Source organism: Drosophila subpulchrella, chromosome 3R (genome assembly GCF_014743375.2).
Source record: "Drosophila subpulchrella strain 33 F10 #4 breed RU33 chromosome 3R, RU_Dsub_v1.1 Primary Assembly, whole genome shotgun sequence".
Taxonomy (NCBI): domain Eukaryota; kingdom Metazoa; phylum Arthropoda; class Insecta; order Diptera; family Drosophilidae; genus Drosophila; species Drosophila subpulchrella.
The window spans coordinates 17858265-17877213 of record NC_050609.1 but is presented as its reverse complement, the minus strand read 5'-3'; the positions used below and the strand labels follow the sequence as shown (position 1 = coordinate 17877213).

At 43.8% G+C, this 18949-nt stretch overlaps 4 protein-coding genes across 7 annotated transcripts; 3 read left to right on the top strand and 1 right to left on the bottom strand.

Moving 5' to 3' along the window:
* Window positions 1–214: 214 nt before the first annotated feature.
* On the top strand, window positions 215–7841 carry LOC119563418 (alpha-1,6-mannosyl-glycoprotein 2-beta-N-acetylglucosaminyltransferase). 3 transcript variants are annotated; one of them, XM_037876788.1, is made up of 10 exons: window positions 215–727; window positions 3571–3671; window positions 3742–3870; window positions 3930–4079; window positions 4141–4567; window positions 4623–4768; window positions 4826–4986; window positions 5318–5695; window positions 6566–6780; window positions 6838–7841. In XM_037876788.1, exons 2-10 carry the CDS (start codon window positions 3656–3658, stop codon window positions 7058–7060), a joined length of 1845 nt encoding a protein of 614 aa, XP_037732716.1. In that variant the 5' UTR covers window positions 215–727; window positions 3571–3655; the 3' UTR covers window positions 7061–7841. The 3 variants fall into 3 exon arrangements, with proteins under 3 accessions (XP_037732716.1, XP_037732717.1, XP_037732718.1); XM_037876789.1 differs by lacking the exon at window positions 5318–5695 and adding an exon at window positions 6257–6319 and having other exon boundaries at window positions 217–727; window positions 6838–7060; XM_037876790.1 differs by lacking the exon at window positions 5318–5695 and having other exon boundaries at window positions 220–727; window positions 6838–7060.
* Window positions 7842–8247: 406 nt separating this feature from the next.
* Window positions 8248–13242, top strand: LOC119563419 (4-hydroxybutyrate coenzyme A transferase). The gene is made up of 5 exons (XM_037876791.1): window positions 8248–8586; window positions 11615–12007; window positions 12067–12471; window positions 12548–12814; window positions 12873–13242. Exons 1-5 carry the CDS (start codon window positions 8406–8408, stop codon window positions 13058–13060), a joined length of 1434 nt encoding a protein of 477 aa, XP_037732719.1. The 5' UTR covers window positions 8248–8405; the 3' UTR covers window positions 13061–13242.
* A 64-nt stretch (window positions 13243–13306) lies between these two features.
* LOC119563421 (nucleoplasmin-like protein) lies at window positions 13307–18875 on the bottom strand. The gene is made up of 3 exons (XM_037876794.1): window positions 18727–18875; window positions 18378–18511; window positions 13307–13975 (listed from the first exon to the last, which is right to left on the bottom strand). Exons 1-3 carry the CDS (start codon window positions 18746–18748, stop codon window positions 13673–13675), a joined length of 459 nt encoding a protein of 152 aa, XP_037732722.1. The 5' UTR covers window positions 18749–18875; the 3' UTR covers window positions 13307–13672.
* Window positions 14018–17755, top strand: LOC119563417 (sodium-independent sulfate anion transporter). Of its 2 annotated transcripts, XM_037876787.1 has the most exons (8): window positions 14018–14675; window positions 15556–15855; window positions 15921–16261; window positions 16330–16639; window positions 16702–17004; window positions 17060–17205; window positions 17262–17444; window positions 17522–17755. In XM_037876787.1, exons 1-8 carry the CDS (start codon window positions 14660–14662, stop codon window positions 17729–17731), a joined length of 1809 nt encoding a protein of 602 aa, XP_037732715.1. In that variant the 5' UTR covers window positions 14018–14659; the 3' UTR covers window positions 17732–17755. The 2 variants fall into 2 exon arrangements, with proteins under 2 accessions (XP_037732715.1, XP_037732714.1); XM_037876786.1 differs by lacking the exon at window positions 14018–14675 and having other exon boundaries at window positions 15282–15855.
* Window positions 18876–18949: the final 74 nt, after the last annotated feature.

The following is an 18949-nucleotide window of genomic DNA, read 5'->3' as shown; positions in this document are numbered from 1 at the left end:
TTTTTATGTTATCGAACTAAAAAATTAAATTTCTCTATAACCTTAACTCAAAATTTGTTTGAATAAAGGTTTTAATGCAGGCCAAGCCGCTTTATTCTAAAAAGCGTACCCCTACAAATAATCCACAAACTTATTGACCTCACCCCGCTGTTATCGATATCCACCCATCCCCAGCCGATCAGCTGTTTGTGTTGCGATTCCGATTCGACCCGCTCCTCTGAGATACAGATACAAATACTCAGATACTCGTTCGGGACGGACGGCCAGCCGGAGATACTCGATCGCGAGCTTTGTTGTTGGCCAAACGAAAGCGAAAACGAAGTACACAAATTAGCATAAAAGCGATCAGAAAAAAAGCGAACAAGTAAACCGGGAAATGTGAAAAATGTGCGAGGAAAATGTGTCCGCTGTGCGTGTGTGTGTGTGCGGCGGGGGCCGCGGCAGCTGTTAGCATGTGTGTGTACCGAAAATGCAAGAGTTTGCATGGCAAAAACAACAACAATAAGAGCAAAGGCAACAACAACGAGAAACAGGGCTAAAAGTTAAAGATTGAATATATAACTCGATGCGAAAATGCCCGAAATTGCATAGGAGGGCTGTTCGTTACGCTGCGTTTGGGCCTTTCGGGATGAAAAATCGATTGGCCGCAAAGAAACTGGCGACCGCGAAGTAATGAGGAATTTTGGATCATCCCCAGGAGCTGAACTCCTGGAAAATTCAACCAAAGGTGGGTCCAGTTCACTTGCCCCGAGGTTAACACTCTACCAACAAAAAAAATAAACATTAAAGTCAAAGTCTGTCGCTAAAAAGCACCCATAAAAACAAGAAAAGCAGTGCAAAGCAAACGGCGCATTTACCTGCGTTTGTTTTGGTTTTTTGGTTTGCCATTTATTTCGTAACAACCAAACTGAAAATACCTGTTCGACCTCACGCCCCCTTGGCCCCACCCCTCCACCCACCGCCCCCCCGACACACCCTGCCGCCCCATAAAAATACAAAAAAAAAGGTCTGCACTTACGAGTAGTGGTTGTTCCTACACTGAAAAAAGCTATATATTTGATAAATTACTTGATTTTTTCTTGCTCAACCTAATAAACTATTCCACTTTTTCCTTGATCCTGAAATCGAACAATAGATATTTTGTAAATGCCTAACAACACATATTTATTGTTCTCAAATAGTTCATTTTCTAAAAAAAATTCCACTTTTCATGGATGCAACCTATTCAGTCCCAACTTCCGTGTTCGATTTTATCTATAGGCACGAATTAATTACCATAATTTTTCATTCATAAATATACAAAACAAAGTCAATGATCTTTGATAAGCTGGTGAAAGCGGTCACTTATTCATCGAAACTAGTTTAAATGCTAAATGTTTTGTCTTGAATTTATATTTTTTTGATTTTATTATAATTTGAATAGCCAGATAAATAAAGCACCTTTGGATACTTAAGATGTTTTGAACATAAACTTTTCTTACATTTCTTTAAGGTTTTCAACAATTATGAAAATAGTTTCTAAAGCAATTTTCCATTCCTTATTAAATTCAAATATTTCTTTTAGTGTATGGCTTTTTCTTTATTTTTTCCGCATTCCCCTTTCCTTCCCTGAATTTCAAAGTCGAATTCTATCGTCAATTTGCCCCACTTACAATTTATTAATAAAGGGGCCGATTCATTAACTCGGGCTCATTGATTTTATTCATTTAAGTGCGTCAGATTGACGTTACCAGGAAACATAATAATTAGTTGCCTGGCACAAGGGGGCGTAATTAGATATTCATCTGGAGTGGGAGTTTCCACTAATCAAGAACATAAACATTTTCCATCTGCTGTATGTTTCCCAGTTAGTAAGGTTTTCGGAATGTATCCATCACATTGTCTTGGCCCATGCACATGTACTGTATATTGCAGTTGTGCGCCTAAATTAAAATCGCATGTGACTTGGTTTTGAGATGTCCACTTGTGAAACGAAACTGCTTTTTACTGGCGACCGCTCGACGCCAAAACAAACTACTTAAGATCCGGGGAAAAGTGTGAAGGAATTAGTGTAGTGCATTAGGGAAAAGCTTAAAAGTGAACTTTTTATTATACTACCAAGGCTTTTCTGCGCCTTATTTCCAAGTATAAATATAGGACCTTATATGAACAGTTGATGCGTGCCCATATAATTATTCACAGGGGAATTTTATGTTTATATACCTTGTTAGTTAGTTTTGACCTCGAAAATAGCTGCTATGAGCGGGTTTTTTGTTATTCTCCTGAGAATATATTGTGTTTTCGTACATGGAAAATTGTATAAACAATTGAATTTTTTTGGTTAAACTTATTAGATCCCATTCCACACTGTAAACAATCATTAAGTTTATAAATTATTCATTCACCAAGGGCTAAAAACGTTTGGATTTCCAATGAGGTATCATTAAATTTATAATTGCAATGAAAATCCAACAACGAATTGATGTAATTTTCTCCTTTAAATATAAAATGATTAGAATTCGAATTCCTGTATGGTGATTATTAATATAACTCGAAATAGGTCATTGTGTGTGCCCTAAGAACGCCCCCATAAATCCCAAGTAAACATACGTGCTATTACATGATTTAGTGGGTGGGCCATTATCTAGTTCTTTCCTGTTTCTGCCACAGAATTGCGCTTCCTCGAAGCAAAAGCGTTTCACTTGTGAAAAATCTCGCTGAGCCCCCGCTGCCGAATCTATTTTTATGCCAATTGACGCGAGGCCGCGGATTTGTGATTTCAGAATTGAGATTTCAGACGTCGGTCCGCCCACTTTACAGGCTCCCCAACTGCGTGCGGTGCTCCATGCGGCGACTACGTGCTCTCCTGCCTCCTGGCCCCCGTCCCCATATCCCAACCCATCCCACACATTCATCCCCCGAGACCTGTGAGCCTCCATTGCTAATTAAACTCAAGTGCCAAGTGCCCAGTATGGATCCAAGTATGGATCCGAGATCGCAGAGCCGTGCAATTGAATTTGCGTACTCGTTACTCATCTGATTAGCATCCCCCCATTCCAAATTCCATTGTGCGGAACAGCCTGGAGAATCCGAATCTGGGCACTTTCTGATTACATTAGAGTGCCAGAACCAACCACCTGATGATACAGATACTCTTATAAGAAAATTGATAACAAATTACACTCGATTTGATGAAATTTCGTATCATTTTTAGGTTGATAAGACCCGTAACACTTTGAAATGCTTGAAATAGAGCAGTATACGTAGGTTTGTGGGTGTTCTGGTACTCCGAAATCGATTTTGAAGATCATAAATGCCATTATATTCTTAACTGCATATAGAATGAAAGTAAATAAAAATGTACTGGATGGAACAATGTTACAATGTCTAGGTATCAGTAAGGCAGCACATTTCACATTTAAAAACCATTAAAATCAAAAAATATAAAAAACACAGAATGCTAACATAATTCACTAGCTAGTTATCAGATGGTTCATTCTTTAAATTCGAACCCTGGCCTCAAGTGACCCTTTTTCTTATCGGGGGTGCTGAGTATAATTGTTAATAAAATTTATGACCATTTCATTCCAGATGGCGAGGTGAAGGCGGTCTGCCAGTGAAATTCAGTCAGTTAATCGATTCCGGAGGAGAGACCAGACGAGAAAGAGCCGCGGAAATGTCGAAAATGAGGGGTAATAGATTTTTGAACCAGATGCCCCAGTAAAAGGCAAGCCATGCTAACTCTGTTTGATGTTAAAACAGGTCGCATTCTGATCCCGCTGCCCAATACCGGAGCGATGGGGCGCAAGCGCAACAACTTCTACATGAGGAGTGTATTCCTGCTGGCCCTGTGCATCTTTGGCCTGCTGCAGTACCACAATTTTAACTACCGTAAGTGGATGGTACAGTGATTCCGATTATGATATATGTATAACCCAAACCCCTTCCAGTGGACTCGCGGGACAATGTGCTGGGCGATGCGGTGACCAACGACTCGGATGATGCCATCCTGGCCATGGTGCCCGCCCCTCTTCACAAGTATCTGACGCCCCACTCCAGGAATCACACCACCTCGGGTGCAGGCGTCCTTTCCGGACCGGGTAAATCCCTCTAGAACTCGCGTTAAATGGGCTTTTAACCATTCCTTACACACCTTTCCAGCCCTCCTAGTGAACACAAGCAGTTCTGGAGCCGCTACTGCCACCACCATCAGCTTCGACGTCTACCATCCTCCTAACATTACGGAGATCAAACGCCAGATCGTGAGGTACAACGATATGCAGATGGTGCTTAACGAGGACGTCTTTGGGCCGCTGCAAAACGACTCTGTGATAATTGTGGTCCAGGTGCACACGAGGATTACCTATCTGCGCCATCTGATCGTGAGTTTGGCGCAGGCTCGGGACATTTCCAAGGTGCTGCTGGTGTTCTCGCACGACTTCTACGACGACGACATCAACGACCTGGTCCAGCAGATCGACTTCTGCAAGGTGATGCAGATCTTCTATCCGTACTCCATACAGACGCATCCTAACGAGTATCCCGGCGTGGATCCCAACGACTGCCCGCGGAACATTAAAAAGGAGCAGTATGTCATAGTACCTCTATATAATACAACCATGATTAAGTTAATGTTCCATCAGAGCTCTGATCACCAACTGCAACAATGCCATGTACCCCGATCTCTATGGACACTATAGGGAGGCGAAGTTTACCCAGACCAAGCACCATTGGATTTGGAAGGCCAACCGGGTGTTCAATGAACTGGAGGTGACCCGATATCACACAGGTAAAGATAGTTAATCCCAGGATATTATCTTAAATTAATTATATTATTACCCTATAGGACTGGTCCTATTTCTCGAAGAAGACCACTATGTGGCCGAAGACTTCTTATATCTGCTGGCCATGATGCAGCAACGAACCAAAGACTTGTGCCCCCAGTGCAACGTGCTGTCCCTGGGCACCTATCTCAAGACCTTCAACTACTACACGTACCACAGCAAGGTGAGAATTGAGGACAGAGTGGTTCTACACACCTAAATGCTAGACCATTGGCTGCGAGCATCCAGAGAGCGCTTCGAGCCCACCCATCTTATGTATATCCTTCAAGCTTTCGTTGCTACAAAACACACACATCCATCCAAAACGCATACAACCCATCCATTTTGTTGGGACTTGAGATGGCGAACCCATTGCGGCAAGGACCTTGCCGTAAGGGGGTGACGGCCAACGATTCGATCATAGACCCACAACCACACATCTAGACAAAAGCATCATCTGACTATTGTAATTTACCATATTGTATATCTGTTCTATTCCGAATTCTGGCACGCAGACTAACAAGAAATCCTATGCTTCCTCGCTGATCTCGACAAACAGTCTATTAGGATACAATAGGAATAACAATAGAAACTCTGTGCAATTAGCCGTGTCGTCCTCTTACTCCTCCTCATCTTCAGCATCAGCATCACCGTCATCCAAAGTCTATGTGGGCGACACCACTGACCACCAGCGAGCCAGTGAGGCCACCAGTAACAGTAACAGTAACAGGCGGGGCAACAACCTCATCAACACTGTCACCGCCACCGCCACCGCCGCCACATCCGACACCAACAGCAATAATAACGAGCAAAGTAGCCATAGCAGCAGCAAAAATGGTGCACAAACATGGAACTATCATGTCCTGCCGTCATTGTATTCGGTCTATCAGAAGGTAGCGACACCGCACCGCTAGCTCCGGGGATCCCCCGAGGATCCCCGTCCCCGTTAACCGCACCAGCTCCGCTCTCAAGCTCCTCCGAATCATCCCTATCCTGCCTGACTCCATCAGCCCCCGTTTGCGTAGATTGTCCCCCATTCTGTGTTGCATAGTCCATCCATTTACGCTTTGGCACTTCTGCATGATCTGTATCTATCCCCTATATATGCTGTATTCCGTTTGGCAGTGATGGGAAGGGACCTTAACTTAAACTTGGGGGGTATATTATATTCATTTGAATTCTATTATGAAAGTGATTTCCTCAGCAAAATAATATGATTTTGTATACTGTATGAGCGGCGGCAGAGCCCCGGCAGAAAATTAGTACTGATTAAATGATTTTTTATAAGTTAAAAAATATTTAAAATTTACTTTGCCCTACTTAAAAAATCCCATCACTGCCCGTTTGTTGTTGTAAATGTTGTGTTTAATTGTACTTGTCTATGTGTCCGTGATGGCATGCCACATCTTCGTCCCGATCCTCTGATCCGCTCCTGAACCGATCTGATCTGCCAGTTGCACGCCCGCGTACGCACCAAGAAGATCGACAGGCAGGGCATCATCAATGACTATCGCAAGGTATTTGGTATGGCGCGCACTGTACCCCACCCGATTACGAACATCCGGCTCGAGCACTTTGAATCCAACTAGTGGCTAGTCCAGGACCAAGGCAGTGCGTGTTGAGTGCGTCCTAGAGTTCAAATTGACCTCATCGAATGAAATTTGCATGCCCCCTTTTCCAGACTTACTAATATTGTTACTTATATTGTTACTCCCCCATTATTCTCCATTATGCGTGGCTAATCTGGGTCTTCTCTTCGGCAGGTGGAGGTCATGCCCTGGGTGAGCAGCAAGCACAACATGGGCTTCGCCTTCAACCGCACCACCTGGTCGAATATCCGGAAGTGTGCCCGCCACTTCTGCACCTACGATGACTACAACTGGGACTGGTCACTGCAGCACGTTTCCCAGCAGTGTCTGCGCCGCAAGCTCCATGCGATGATCGTCAAGGGACCGCGGGTCTTCCACATAGGAGAATGGTGAGCTGGCCAATTAAGTCATCCAATGAGTGTGCTAACGATTATCCTCTCCTCCAGTGGCGTCCACCACAAGAACAAGAACTGCGAGTCCAACCAGGTGATCTCGAAGGTGCAGCACGTGCTGCGGATAGCCCGGAACTCCCACCAGCTCTTCCCGCGATCCCTCACCCTGACGGTGCCCAGTCTGATGAAGAAGTCGAAGCTGAGGAAGGGCAACGGTGGCTGGGGCGATCTGAGGGATCACGAGCTGTGCCTGAACATGACCCTGCCCACGAGGTAAGGGCCAGGCAGCCCAGGAAACCCCATCAGTCAGTAGCGAGGAAGCCTAGCTCTTAGCGTTATCTAAGTAGGATTATTAAGCAGTAGCCCTAGAAAACACACACTCTGTAAACGAACATTCAGCAAAGTACTCTGTATCAGCAAACTAACCGAAAATATTCTAAGCCCAGAAGCCCAAAGACCCTCGCCTCGGGCGCTGCACAACTCATACTATAAGTAACCTCCTCTAGTCACTCATATATTATAAACAAACGCCGTGTTGTAATCTCCTACCTTGTACCGTTTGCCCTTCAGTTCGTCGATAATCACCGTGTATTGGATAGGCTCCGTCCAGATCCAAAGGGATCGACAGAGCTCCCAGCGACGGGGTAGCAATCCTTATAACTGAAACTAAACCTACGAATACTAGCGATAAACATGATATATACTAACTCGTATCCCCAGATTGTGCCGAAACCGTTTTGTAAACGGTCATTTAAACTCGAGTCTAGACTCTAGGGGCAGCAAATCGCATAAACTAGTCATAGCCATGTACCACACATGCACATGCTATATTACATCATAGATCAAACTTTTGATATATCTTACGATCCTACGTTCTAAGCCTGTACATAGATGAATTGCGTTGTATACATTGCATAAGGTCTTTTTATGATATAAACGCGGAACTAATGTAATTTGTTATTTTTTAATCGTTAGTCCAAAGCGCTTTTATGTATTAGGAATTTTGATTAATTGAACGAATAATCTTAGTGAATAAACGCCAAGTAAATGCTCTACCAGTGGATGGTCTTTTGGATGTTCCTTAAAACAGTACTAGAACCATAAAATATGAAAATTTGATCATTTTTGTTTAGGTTTGTTATTATTATTAATAATATATGAGTTCTTATCAAATTTTAAATATGGCGCCTTTCACTTTTGCGATATTTTTGGACCACCGATTAGTATCGAAAGAGGCAAGCTTTCAAAACTTTCGAATGTTACCCAACACAGACAGCTGGCTGATTTTTGAAATTTTAAATAAAATGTTTACCTAAATTGTAAAGATTACCCCAAAATTTCTCCCTGAAAACGTAATAGATCAACAAATGAGATACATTTGAGGCAGATATTCCCGGTGGAGTGGAGGAGCTGAGATCGGGAAACAGCTTTTGCCGCAAAGCTCTCGACGCGCTGATGTTTTGCTGTTTGGGCGAACAAGTTGCGAATTTGGTGCCGCCGTGGACGGAACTCAGTCTCTGAACTCTCCCCAGCGAAAACCCACCACTAATCGCCTCCTGCATCTCGCGAACCCCTCGTGCGTGTTTATAAGACGTTCCGTTCTTAATACAATATAAGGCATCATGAGCAAGCAACTGGCGCGCCATGTGGGTCAGCTGAACAACCTCCTGAAAACGGCGACCACGGCATCCACGGTTTCCGCCCAAAACAACTACTTCACCTATGTCAAGGAGCTGTCGCATCCCATCGCCCGGGAGCCTCCAATCGTAAAGCCGGAAGAGGCCGTGGCATGCATCAAATCGGGTGAGTCTATGGTACCCTCTACCCCTATATCTTGCAATGGAACCCCTCTCCGAAAGGAACTGCCTTTCATTATCGTATTGTGTTTGCAATCTTTCGGGTTATGTAATATTCTAGTGGGCCTGCTTAGGAAAACAGAATGAAAACGGGAACACCGGGTTGTGGGGGCATGCTAATGTAAAACAAACCCATGTGTGTTTGTAATTCAAACTACTACTTTCAAGCATTCGCGGAAGGGCAAGTACAGGGTGCTCAATATATAGATTGATGGCATTAAATTGCCCGTGATTAGAGGGTCTGCATAAAGGTGGGGTGGGGCAGATAACTGAGAATGGGGGTTTAAGCAAAGAAAAATATAAAACATAGTAGGTGGAAAGCCGGTTAGGGGAGCAAAATATATATTATATTATATTGAACCGCTTTACTGCGCCAAAATAAATATATATTTCTTAATTAGTCAATAAAACAACTTTTCTTTATCAAGGAAGGTACAGTCGGGTCTCTATAACTCGAACCAGTAACTTATACCTCTGATTATTCATTTTAAATTTTTATATAGAAACTATATATAGAATGACCCATTTCAATTACTTATTACTTATCAATACTTTCCTTCCGTCTATCACCGATTCCCATTTTTATATACCTAATTCCGATGTTTGCCAGCTGAACAAGTGTAAATTATATTGAATAAATTTCGTGAAAACAGCTGTGCCTGCAGATACATATTAAAATACATTTTTAGATGCACATATTCAGCGCTGTAGATGAGTTTCCAGGCGAAAGTTGTACTTTGTACTCTTACAAACACAGCGTCAAAAACAACAGAAAAATGCGATGCAAAGCTCAGCTTAGTGGCAAGAACAAATATATACGTATGTAGCTCATAAACAAGTCTATCCGCACAACCGGCCTTTGGTTGTCGAGCTGATAAGACCCTATATACTGTACAAGACCCCATACATATACCATATAGTAGCTTTATATGGAGGCAAGGTTATGCAACCCATACTAACATGTGAACTTTTGTGTCACTAGGCGAATTATGGATTTTTTTGGAAAGACATAATTATAGTTAAACCAAAAAATATTAATAAAATAATTTTTTTTATTAACGCAAAGCACAAACTTAATAAACTTTTTTATCACAACGATACACAAGGTTGGACAATTTTTATGGACGAATATAAAGATAGGAATGATCTGATTTTTTCTGTGCCTGACAATTTTTGGGGACCCTCTGCTTTGATTAAATTCAATTGGCGTTCTCCTGAGAACCAAACAAATATTTGGACACGCCCACAGGGCACGAAATATCTTAATTTCTTAGCACTTCTAGGGGCTCTCATCAGCAGGTCCATGCGAATTGATAATAATATTGCCGGGGGCGGGTTTTCAGAGGGGGAGTGGCATATCGCGGCGACCCACAAACGTCACCAAAAATCGGTATCTCTAATTTTAGCCAAAATCGCCACACGAATCCGCGACGTAATTTGATTTGGAAAACTTTTTCTTTTGGCACGTTCTCGTAAGATAATAAATGGTACAGTGGGCCCTAACTAACTCAATTTACGGGCAAGGTGTGCATTCCGGTTTTGCAACTACCGTAGATATATTAACGAGGAAAAGGTAGTAGAGGAAAACTTGACATTGTCGACGTGGCTCAGACGTCTGCTGATAAGAATCACACTTATCGTATGATTTCCTTAGTTGAAGGGGCTCGTTCGACTTTATTTGCTTAGCCGTGGTCTAGTCTGTTTTCTTATACAGAAATACATCAGCATACCGGCCTCTAGAGGGCGAAACTAAAATAGATTGGCAAAGCATGATGCATGTGCTTAGAAATGCATTAAGGTGGGCATTTGAAGGAAAAATGTAGATAAATAAATATTATGGAATTTTTAAATGCGATATGATCCATGTAAAAACTACGTTTAGATACTATATCCGAATAAATTCTGTTTCTGTTTTCCTTATAAACTTAAGCATTTAGCAAACAATTTGCAAGGTAACACATTTCTATCTGATAACTTTTATTTAATTAACGTTATACTTTCTGCCGTGATAATCAAATGACAAAGTTTATATACGTTACAAATTAATCTCGTTCTGACAGAAATGTTTACCTTGTAATGCTAACACTGAAACCGGTGTTATTTATTTACAAACATTCATTATCACGAGTTTCAGGGAAACAAGCTCACCCCCTCTCTATAAGCTATTATAAATACGAATGTATAAATTTATCAGCTATAGCTTTAAAGCTTTTGAGAGTACCGAAGTATAAACGCTCTGAGAGGGAATGATCACCGAAAAACTAAAAAATTGGCACAAGTAGTCTTGGAAAAAACCTATAGATTTGTACTTTGTTAATAGAAGCATGACCAGCACAACATAAATTATTTCAATCGGAATGATTTAATTACAACATTAGCATAAACTAATATCGTTTTATAAAAAGTTATCATCCATGATATAATCACATATTTCTATAAAAAAAGGAATATTTTAAGAATCAATGCTCAAAAACTTTACTAATTTTATAAACTTATTCAGTTTTTTGGGTCCTATATAAAGCACTAATTTTGGGAGACTAACATTTCATATAAGCAACATGAAACTACCGAATCGTTGTCAAGAAAGGGTGGAATAATTCCATATCTTCCTTTGTAATGAATCATAAATATATATATTTTAACTGTATGTTCGCATTTAAAATTAAATTTTATGATATTCATGCTGTACAGATCAAAACTTCATACAAGTTACTTGAAATGTAAGAAAAATGGAGGGTTCAATGTCTTGCCTATAGATTAAATCCTTATCTTCTCATTTAAAGCATCATTAATTAGGCAATATTGAAAAGCTTTAATTGTAAGCTCCTTTATTCATGTCATGTCTATCTATAGATAGCGCCATGCTCCATAGATTAACGTTTCATAAAACGAACAATATCTACGGATTAGCTGATTAGCAACGTGTGCCAAATGAACTTATGGGTAGTAAAACCTGCGGTTTTCTTCTAATCCAGGTGACACGGTCTTCGCTGGCGGAGCCGCCTCCACCCCCGTGGCTCTGTTGAACGCGATGGCCAAGCACGGCAAGGAGAACAAGCTGGAGTGCGTGACTGTGTGCCACATGCACACAGAGGGTCCTGGGGAGTACGCCAAGCCGGAGTACAAGGACATCTTCCGCTCGAACTCCTTCTTCATGGGCGCTAATGTGCGCAAGGCGGTGGCCGAGGGACGTGGCGACAACGTGCCGATCTTCCTGCACGAGATCCCGCAGCTGTTCTACAAGAAGATCGTGAAGCCAGATGTGTCCTTCATCCACGTCTCGCCGCCGGATAACCACGGCTACTGCTCCCTGGGCACCAGCGTCGATTGTGTGCGAGCTGCCCTGCTGCACTCGAAGCTCATTGTTGGTGAGCCTTGGATTCCAGAATCCTCTTTATCCTTATACTTAATGGTTTTTCGTCTCCAGCTCAAATCAACCCCAAGATGCCGCGCACCTTTGGCGATGCCATCATCCACAAGTCGCATTTCGACTACGCCATCGAGGTGAACGATGATCTGCCTCAGCACGGAACTGGCGAGATCTCCGCCGTGGAGAAGAAGATCGGCAAGCTGATTGCCGAGAACCTGGTCAAGGATGGCGCTACCCTGCAGATGGGCATTGGCAGCATCCCCGATGCTGTTCTCGCCGCCCTGCACAACCACAAGGATCTGGGCATCCACTCCGAGATGTTCGCCAACGGCGTCGTCGAGCTGGTGCAGAAGGGATGTGTCACCAACAGCAAGAAGAAGATGCACCAGGGCAGGATCGTGGGCTCCTTCTTAATCGGCGACAAGGCTCTGTATGACTTTGTCGACAACAACCCCTTCATCGGTAGGCAGATCCTGAAATTAAACCGCTTTATTAAAAAGTTTAAAGCGTATGTAATGACCCACCTTTCGCCTTTCAGAGATGTTGTCCATCGACTATGTGAACAACACCAGCATTGTGAAGCAGCAGCCCCGCATGACGGCCATCAACAGCTGCATTGAGGTGGACCTGACTGGTCAGGTTTGCTCCGATTCGATCGGCAACCGATTCTACTCCGGATTCGGCGGACAGGTGGACTTCATCCGTGGAGCGGCTGAGGGTATCGACGGACTGGGAGTGCCCATCATTGCCATGCCATCGACCACCAACAAGGGCGAGAGCAAGATTTCGCCCACGCTGAAGCCTGGTATGTAGTTCAACCCTTTGAAGATGATGAGCCACAACTAATCCTTAATCCCTTCCAGGCGCTGGCGTCGTCACCTCGCGTGCCCACGTTCACTACGTCGTCACGGAGCACGGAATTGCCTCGCTTTTCGGCAAGAACGTCCGCCAGAGGATGTACGAACTCATCCAGATCGCCGATCCCAAGCATCGCGAGTCCCTGGAGAAACAGGCCTTCGAACGCATCAAGGTGATGCCATCGCCGAACTAAGCACTGAACTCCTAGAGCCAACTACTTCCGAGCAGCAACCCGCAATCTTTGAAGGCATTCCCGAACTCGCTTGATCCACTTCATAGAACTGCAGTCATGATAGCCCTTATAGCATTACCAAATGTGAAATTACAATTGATGAGTAACGAATTCATGGGAGAAATAAAACTGAAAATTAATTACAAGGCTGGTTTTAAAAAATACCAGGCTAAAAATATTTCCCGCCTAATGATATGCCAAATCGTATGTATTCCGACGACAGTTTATTTTCATACTGCAAATATGAAGGAGGCGCGTACAGGAAGTCCGGCTTAGCTTTAGTTATATTTTAATATATATACAAATCTGTGTGTTCGATTGGTGTCCTATCTGCTCCTAACGGGGAGCAGCCATGCAACTCCTGGCTGAGTGGCAGACCATTCGCTTAGGATAACACGACCCGAGCACACAACGTTGTCTTTGAATTGAATGTAAAAGGAGCTGTTCAAAAGGAACTAGATTGTATTCTCAGTATGCATCGTATTGTAATATAGGGCCTAAAACTGTTTTTGCTTTAAAATCTACACTTTCATAGCTTAAACCTCGATGGATGATTGGCGGGTTAGCTTCAGTTTACTTCTTCTTGTTGTTCTTGGCATTTTTACCATCGGCGGCGTTCTCGATCTTGGCCCGCTTCTTTGGGTGCTCGTCCTCCTCGTCCTCGGCGACGTCGTCCTCTTCGTCATCCTCCTCCATGTCGACCACTTCGACATCGTCCTTGATGTTGTGCCCGTGGATGTAGACGGGTCCGCTGCCCTTGATCAGCTTGAACGTCACCTTGGACTCGTAGAACTCCACGTCGGGATTGACGGCACGCGTCTCTCCGGCTTTCAACACAGCGATCGGGATTTGCACGGAGTCTTTCAGTGTATTGACCTGCGTAGAAAAGAACGGAACGATTTGTTGTTAAGATTGGTTTAGATAGATTCCTGCTATAGACATTTGAAGTGCTTTATAGATAGGTTTTCAAAATACAACGAAGTTCGTCACGTTTTCTAGGAAATCTATTTATCAATTAAGACATCTCTGCCTTTACCTGCATTAAACAAACCAAGATTCTTAATCAAGATCGACCCATAAAGATCCCCGTCCCCATAGGCCTTTTGAAGTGCCCATAGATACTTGTTGAGTTCCCAGATTACACAAAAATTTCGGATCTGGACAAACAGATACGACGAAGTTCATCACGACTGGCCCACTTAATCGCTCTGCAGTCTTCTCGTCTATCTCTTATCGTAGTCAGCCGAACACCTTCCCCAAAACTAACCCAACTGTCCGATGATAACTGCCTACGCATTCACATATTTCGCACTCTTGCTTTGCAGTAATAACCCCGCCGACTGACGGTCGCTTGACCATTCGTCTGCCCACGCTGGAGCGGATCGGTTCGTTCCCTTTCCCACTGCAGGCAGCCGGCAGGCACAGGCTCATCCGAATCTAAAAGTCCAGAAACGCGAATCTAACAAGTGGCCGCTAATTAATCATCCACAACGTGTAATTCACGTCGAAACTCCCACCAAGTATTACCCGACTGTAAAGTGCTGTCCAGATCTTGTCGGCATGTGCGATAGTGAAGGTAAGTGGAGAGCGCGTTACCTCAAGAGGATAAGTGAAAGCGGTGCGATTCCTAGGAAACTTCAATCAAAATTAGTAACGCAGAAATAGAAACTAATCTTTAATGGGTTGAAAAATAGTAAAGAGTGAGCCTAAAATGTGGAACTGTTATACAAATCAATTACAACCAAGGATACACAAGATTTCTAGTTTTCAAGAGCAAGTTTTTCTTGAAAAATTATAAAAACTAAAATCAAACTCATAATAAGGCACTAACAAAAAAAATCTCCAAGACACTAAGGTAGTCTGCGTCTACTTTATTTATGGTAAATACGCTGTGATGAGTCTGTAATTAGACATGGTAATCCACAAGCTTAAAAAGTTATTTTCGGAAGAATTATAAAGTGCTGCGAAATTGGAATTATCAATGACAAGCCAGCTTCTTCTGGATTAACTACTCCATCAGCAGGGATGGTATCAAAAAGTAAACTTCCCCCAGTGAATAACATAAATTCAGAAGATATAAAACTACTCATTTAAGATACTAAAGGCAACTCAATAAAGTTATCTATAATATGAGACATAAAAATCAGAATGTCTAAAGTGCTAACATCGAAGAATTATCAAGTGTTCCTGGCGCTGAAATATCAGAGACAAGTCTGCCTCCTCTGGATGAACTTGTCTATCAGCTTGTCGACATCTTTAGGTATTTTTCCAGAAGTCACAAGACCCCAAACCCGCCGAGCCTTAGAAAACCATCGAGGCACTTCAGATCATGTGCAGAGATTATGAAAAGAGCGTTTCCAATCAAGTAAACCACTTAACCGGGGGATATCAAGAGTTCATCAATAGACCCCCACAGGGAACACATATTCTATGGCCTATCTATATGCCCATTCCAGATGATCTCTACAGGGAGCGCCTGCCAAATGTCTGTGGTGCAGTGGGCTCCAAGGCCCGGAGCTGCTGCAGCATGCGCTCTGTCTACAAATACCTGCCAGTCACCGTTTGGCTGCCCAAATACCAGTTGAACTTCTTGGCTATGGATCTGGTGGCGGGACTCACGGTGGGTCTAACGGCCGTTCCACAGGCCATAGCCTACGGAGCTGTGGCCAATCTGCCACCAGCCTACGGACTCTACTCGGCGTTTATGGGCGGATTTGTGTATATACTGTTAGGAACCTGCAAGGACATCACAGTTGGTGAGTTGTGGGGTCTTAGGAGCTGTTCTTCGCCTGGTTAAATAATCCAAATCTTTATCCCACAGGACCCACGGCCATCATGGCGCTAATGGTGCGACCCTATGTAGATGGCAATCCAGCGTATGCGGTGCTCCTGTGCTTCCTGTCCGGCTGCATCATCACCATTATGGGTTTGCTCAATCTCGGAGTGCTAATGCGATTCATTTCGGTGCCGGTAACAACGGGTTTCACGATGGCAGCAGCCTTAACCATTGCCACGGGACAGGTTAATAGTCTCTTTGGAATTAGCAGTAGTGCCAATGGCTTCCTCGACTGCTGGATACACTTCTTCGGCCACATAACGCAAACACGTCGAAATGATGCCATCTTGGGCTGCTGCACACTGATTTTCCTGCTGCTCATGAGGGTGAGTGGCTATAAATTTCTTAAATGATGTTAATTAAAGCGCTTCTATAAATATTTAATTAATTTTAGCAACTCAAAGACCTGCCTTTTGGCATCAAGAGCGTGTGGAAGTATATTTCCTTGGCTCGCAATGCTGTGGCCGTGCTAATTGGAATCCTGCTGTGCTATCTCTTGAAAAGTGACGGCAAACTTCCCTTCCTAGTCAGTGGCAGCATCACTCCTGGTTTGCCGCCCTTCAAGCCACCTCCTTTCCACACGGAAGACTCGGAGACGGGAGAGGTCACCAACTTTGGTGGCATGGTTTCGAATATTGGATCTGCCCTGGTGTCCATACCACTGCTGTCCATATTGGAGAGCATAGCTGTGGCCAAGGCCTTCTGTGAGTGATCCTCCTTTCTTCAATTAGTTGTCCCAAACTTAATCTCCTCCTCCTGCTTTCAGCCAAGGGCAAGATAGTGGACGCCTCGCAGGAGATGATTGCCTTGGGCGTGAGCAACATCCTCAGCAGCTTTTTCTCTTCCATGCCCATCACTGGATCCTTTACAAGGACGGCCATCAACAATGCCAGTGGAGTGAAGACACCGCTAGGAGGAGCTGTTACCGGCGCAATTGTCATCATGACCCTGGCATTCCTCACCTCCACATTTGCCTATATTCCCAAGGCGACTCTGGCTGCCATCATCATAGCAGCCATGTTCTTCATGGTGGAGTACGAGACCATTGGGGAGATTTGGCGGGCAAAAAGTGAGTGCTCTTAAAAGTGTATGTAGTCATAAACATAACTCCCGATCTCTTACAGAGCGTGATATGCTGCCTTTTCTGGTCACCGTGCTGACCTGCGTCTTCTGGACCTTGGAGTACGGCATGGTGGTGGGCATTGTCTTCAATGCACTTTTCCTGCTCTACAAGAGCATGAAGCCGCAGTTTAACTTGGAGACCCAGAAGGTAAGGGCTATAAAATGTCATAGAGGGTTTCTAAATCTCCCTTGCTATACCCCTAGTTCAATGGCCTCGAGGTGACCATGGCCGATCTCAAGGGCAGCGTGGATTACGCCGCAGCCGAGTACTTGAAGATTTCAATTGTGTCGCACGTGACGGGTAGGAACGACGAGGGAGGTGCCCCCACCACACTGGTGGTCATTAAGGGGCACGAGATCGCGTCAATTGACACGACAGTGGCTTTGGTGAGTGCTGGCTTTATTAATGCCCTCGTGATTTATAACCTTTGACCCGGAAACTCTTCCCTTTCTGCCCCACAAAGAACCTCAAATCGCTTCGCGAAGATCTCGCCCTGCTGCAGTGCGACATGATCTGCTGGAACTGGAGTATTCCGGCGGCGGGAGTGATTTGCCGGATGGATAGGAAGCTGCGCAGTATGTTCAAGTACTCGAAAAGCTTTCCCGACCTAATGCAAACAATTGCGGATGGCGAGGCAGCCGTTTCGTGTATTGCCGTTGACTTGAGTCAATAAAGAGAGCTCTTTTGTCTTGTCGTATATTTATGGGTACAGTTGCGTCCGTATTGGGAAGGGTAATGGAATCTTTTTAATAAGAGGGGCATTTCAAAAAATATGTTTTAAAAAAAAATAAAGTTCTTAACTTGCTTCATTTACTATGAGAAAATTATTGTTTTGTTATAAAATAGAAATTCAAAAAAACTCATAGTTTAATATTTTACTTAATGAAAAGAATTTCGATTTAAACAAGTGACTTTAAAAATAAAACCAATTTTATTCAAGCATAAAAAACTAAATATAAAGTACCTAGTGTACCAGTACCCGTAGGTACTTGAAATGAACCCAGCATGTGAGGCTAGTCCAATTAACCACTTCCCATTGCTAAGGTACAGCAATAGCAGTCGGAAATCGGGGGGCTGGTAACTCTGCAGTCTGCAGATGTACAGACAAAATTACCCTAACCCAAAAGCGAGCGAAAAGTTCGTGGTTGTTCTGGACTGGGAAAAAATGGAAATGGAAACCGGTCCTTGCCCCGCCGGCCGGAAAAATGCTACAAAAAAAAACAGACACCAACCGGCGCGCGCATACACAACTTATGGGATTTATTACATGCAATGCCCCCCATACCACAGATCTATCACCATGGAAATAGAGTACTCACCTCGACCACGTTGAACTCGTTCTCCTTGGCCTCGGCGCCCAGGAGGATCTGTTTGATGACCAGCTTCTGGCCGCGACCGTAGTCCTCGTCCACATCCCACGTGACGCTGTCGCTCTCGGCGGTCAAGGTGACTCCTGCGAAAGGCACATAATTTTATCCATTAATCATATTTTTCGCACATCACATATCCCAAATCCGGGAGTGTGGGGCCAGACAGCGGCAACCTTGGAGCAAAAACACCGGCAAGCGTCGCAGACACTTCGCTTTTTCGCCGGCTAATATGCCGTCTCCCGGGCCGCTTTCACCCCATATTGTTGCCCATACAGTTGGTCTTTTGAATTGTAGTTACCGTAGAATGATTCCTCAGCCATTGTAGGTAATATTTAATATTAATTCCACACGAAACCAGCGGCGAACACGTGTTGAGCAAAAATCTTTTGCAAAATGGTAGCTGAAGCAGGGTTGCCAGGCGTAAGTAAGGCCGAAACATCGATAGGTTAGTACCAGCGATAACTATCGTAGCGCTGCCACTTTTAACATAGAATATCTCTTTAAACTATTTAAGTAGTGTC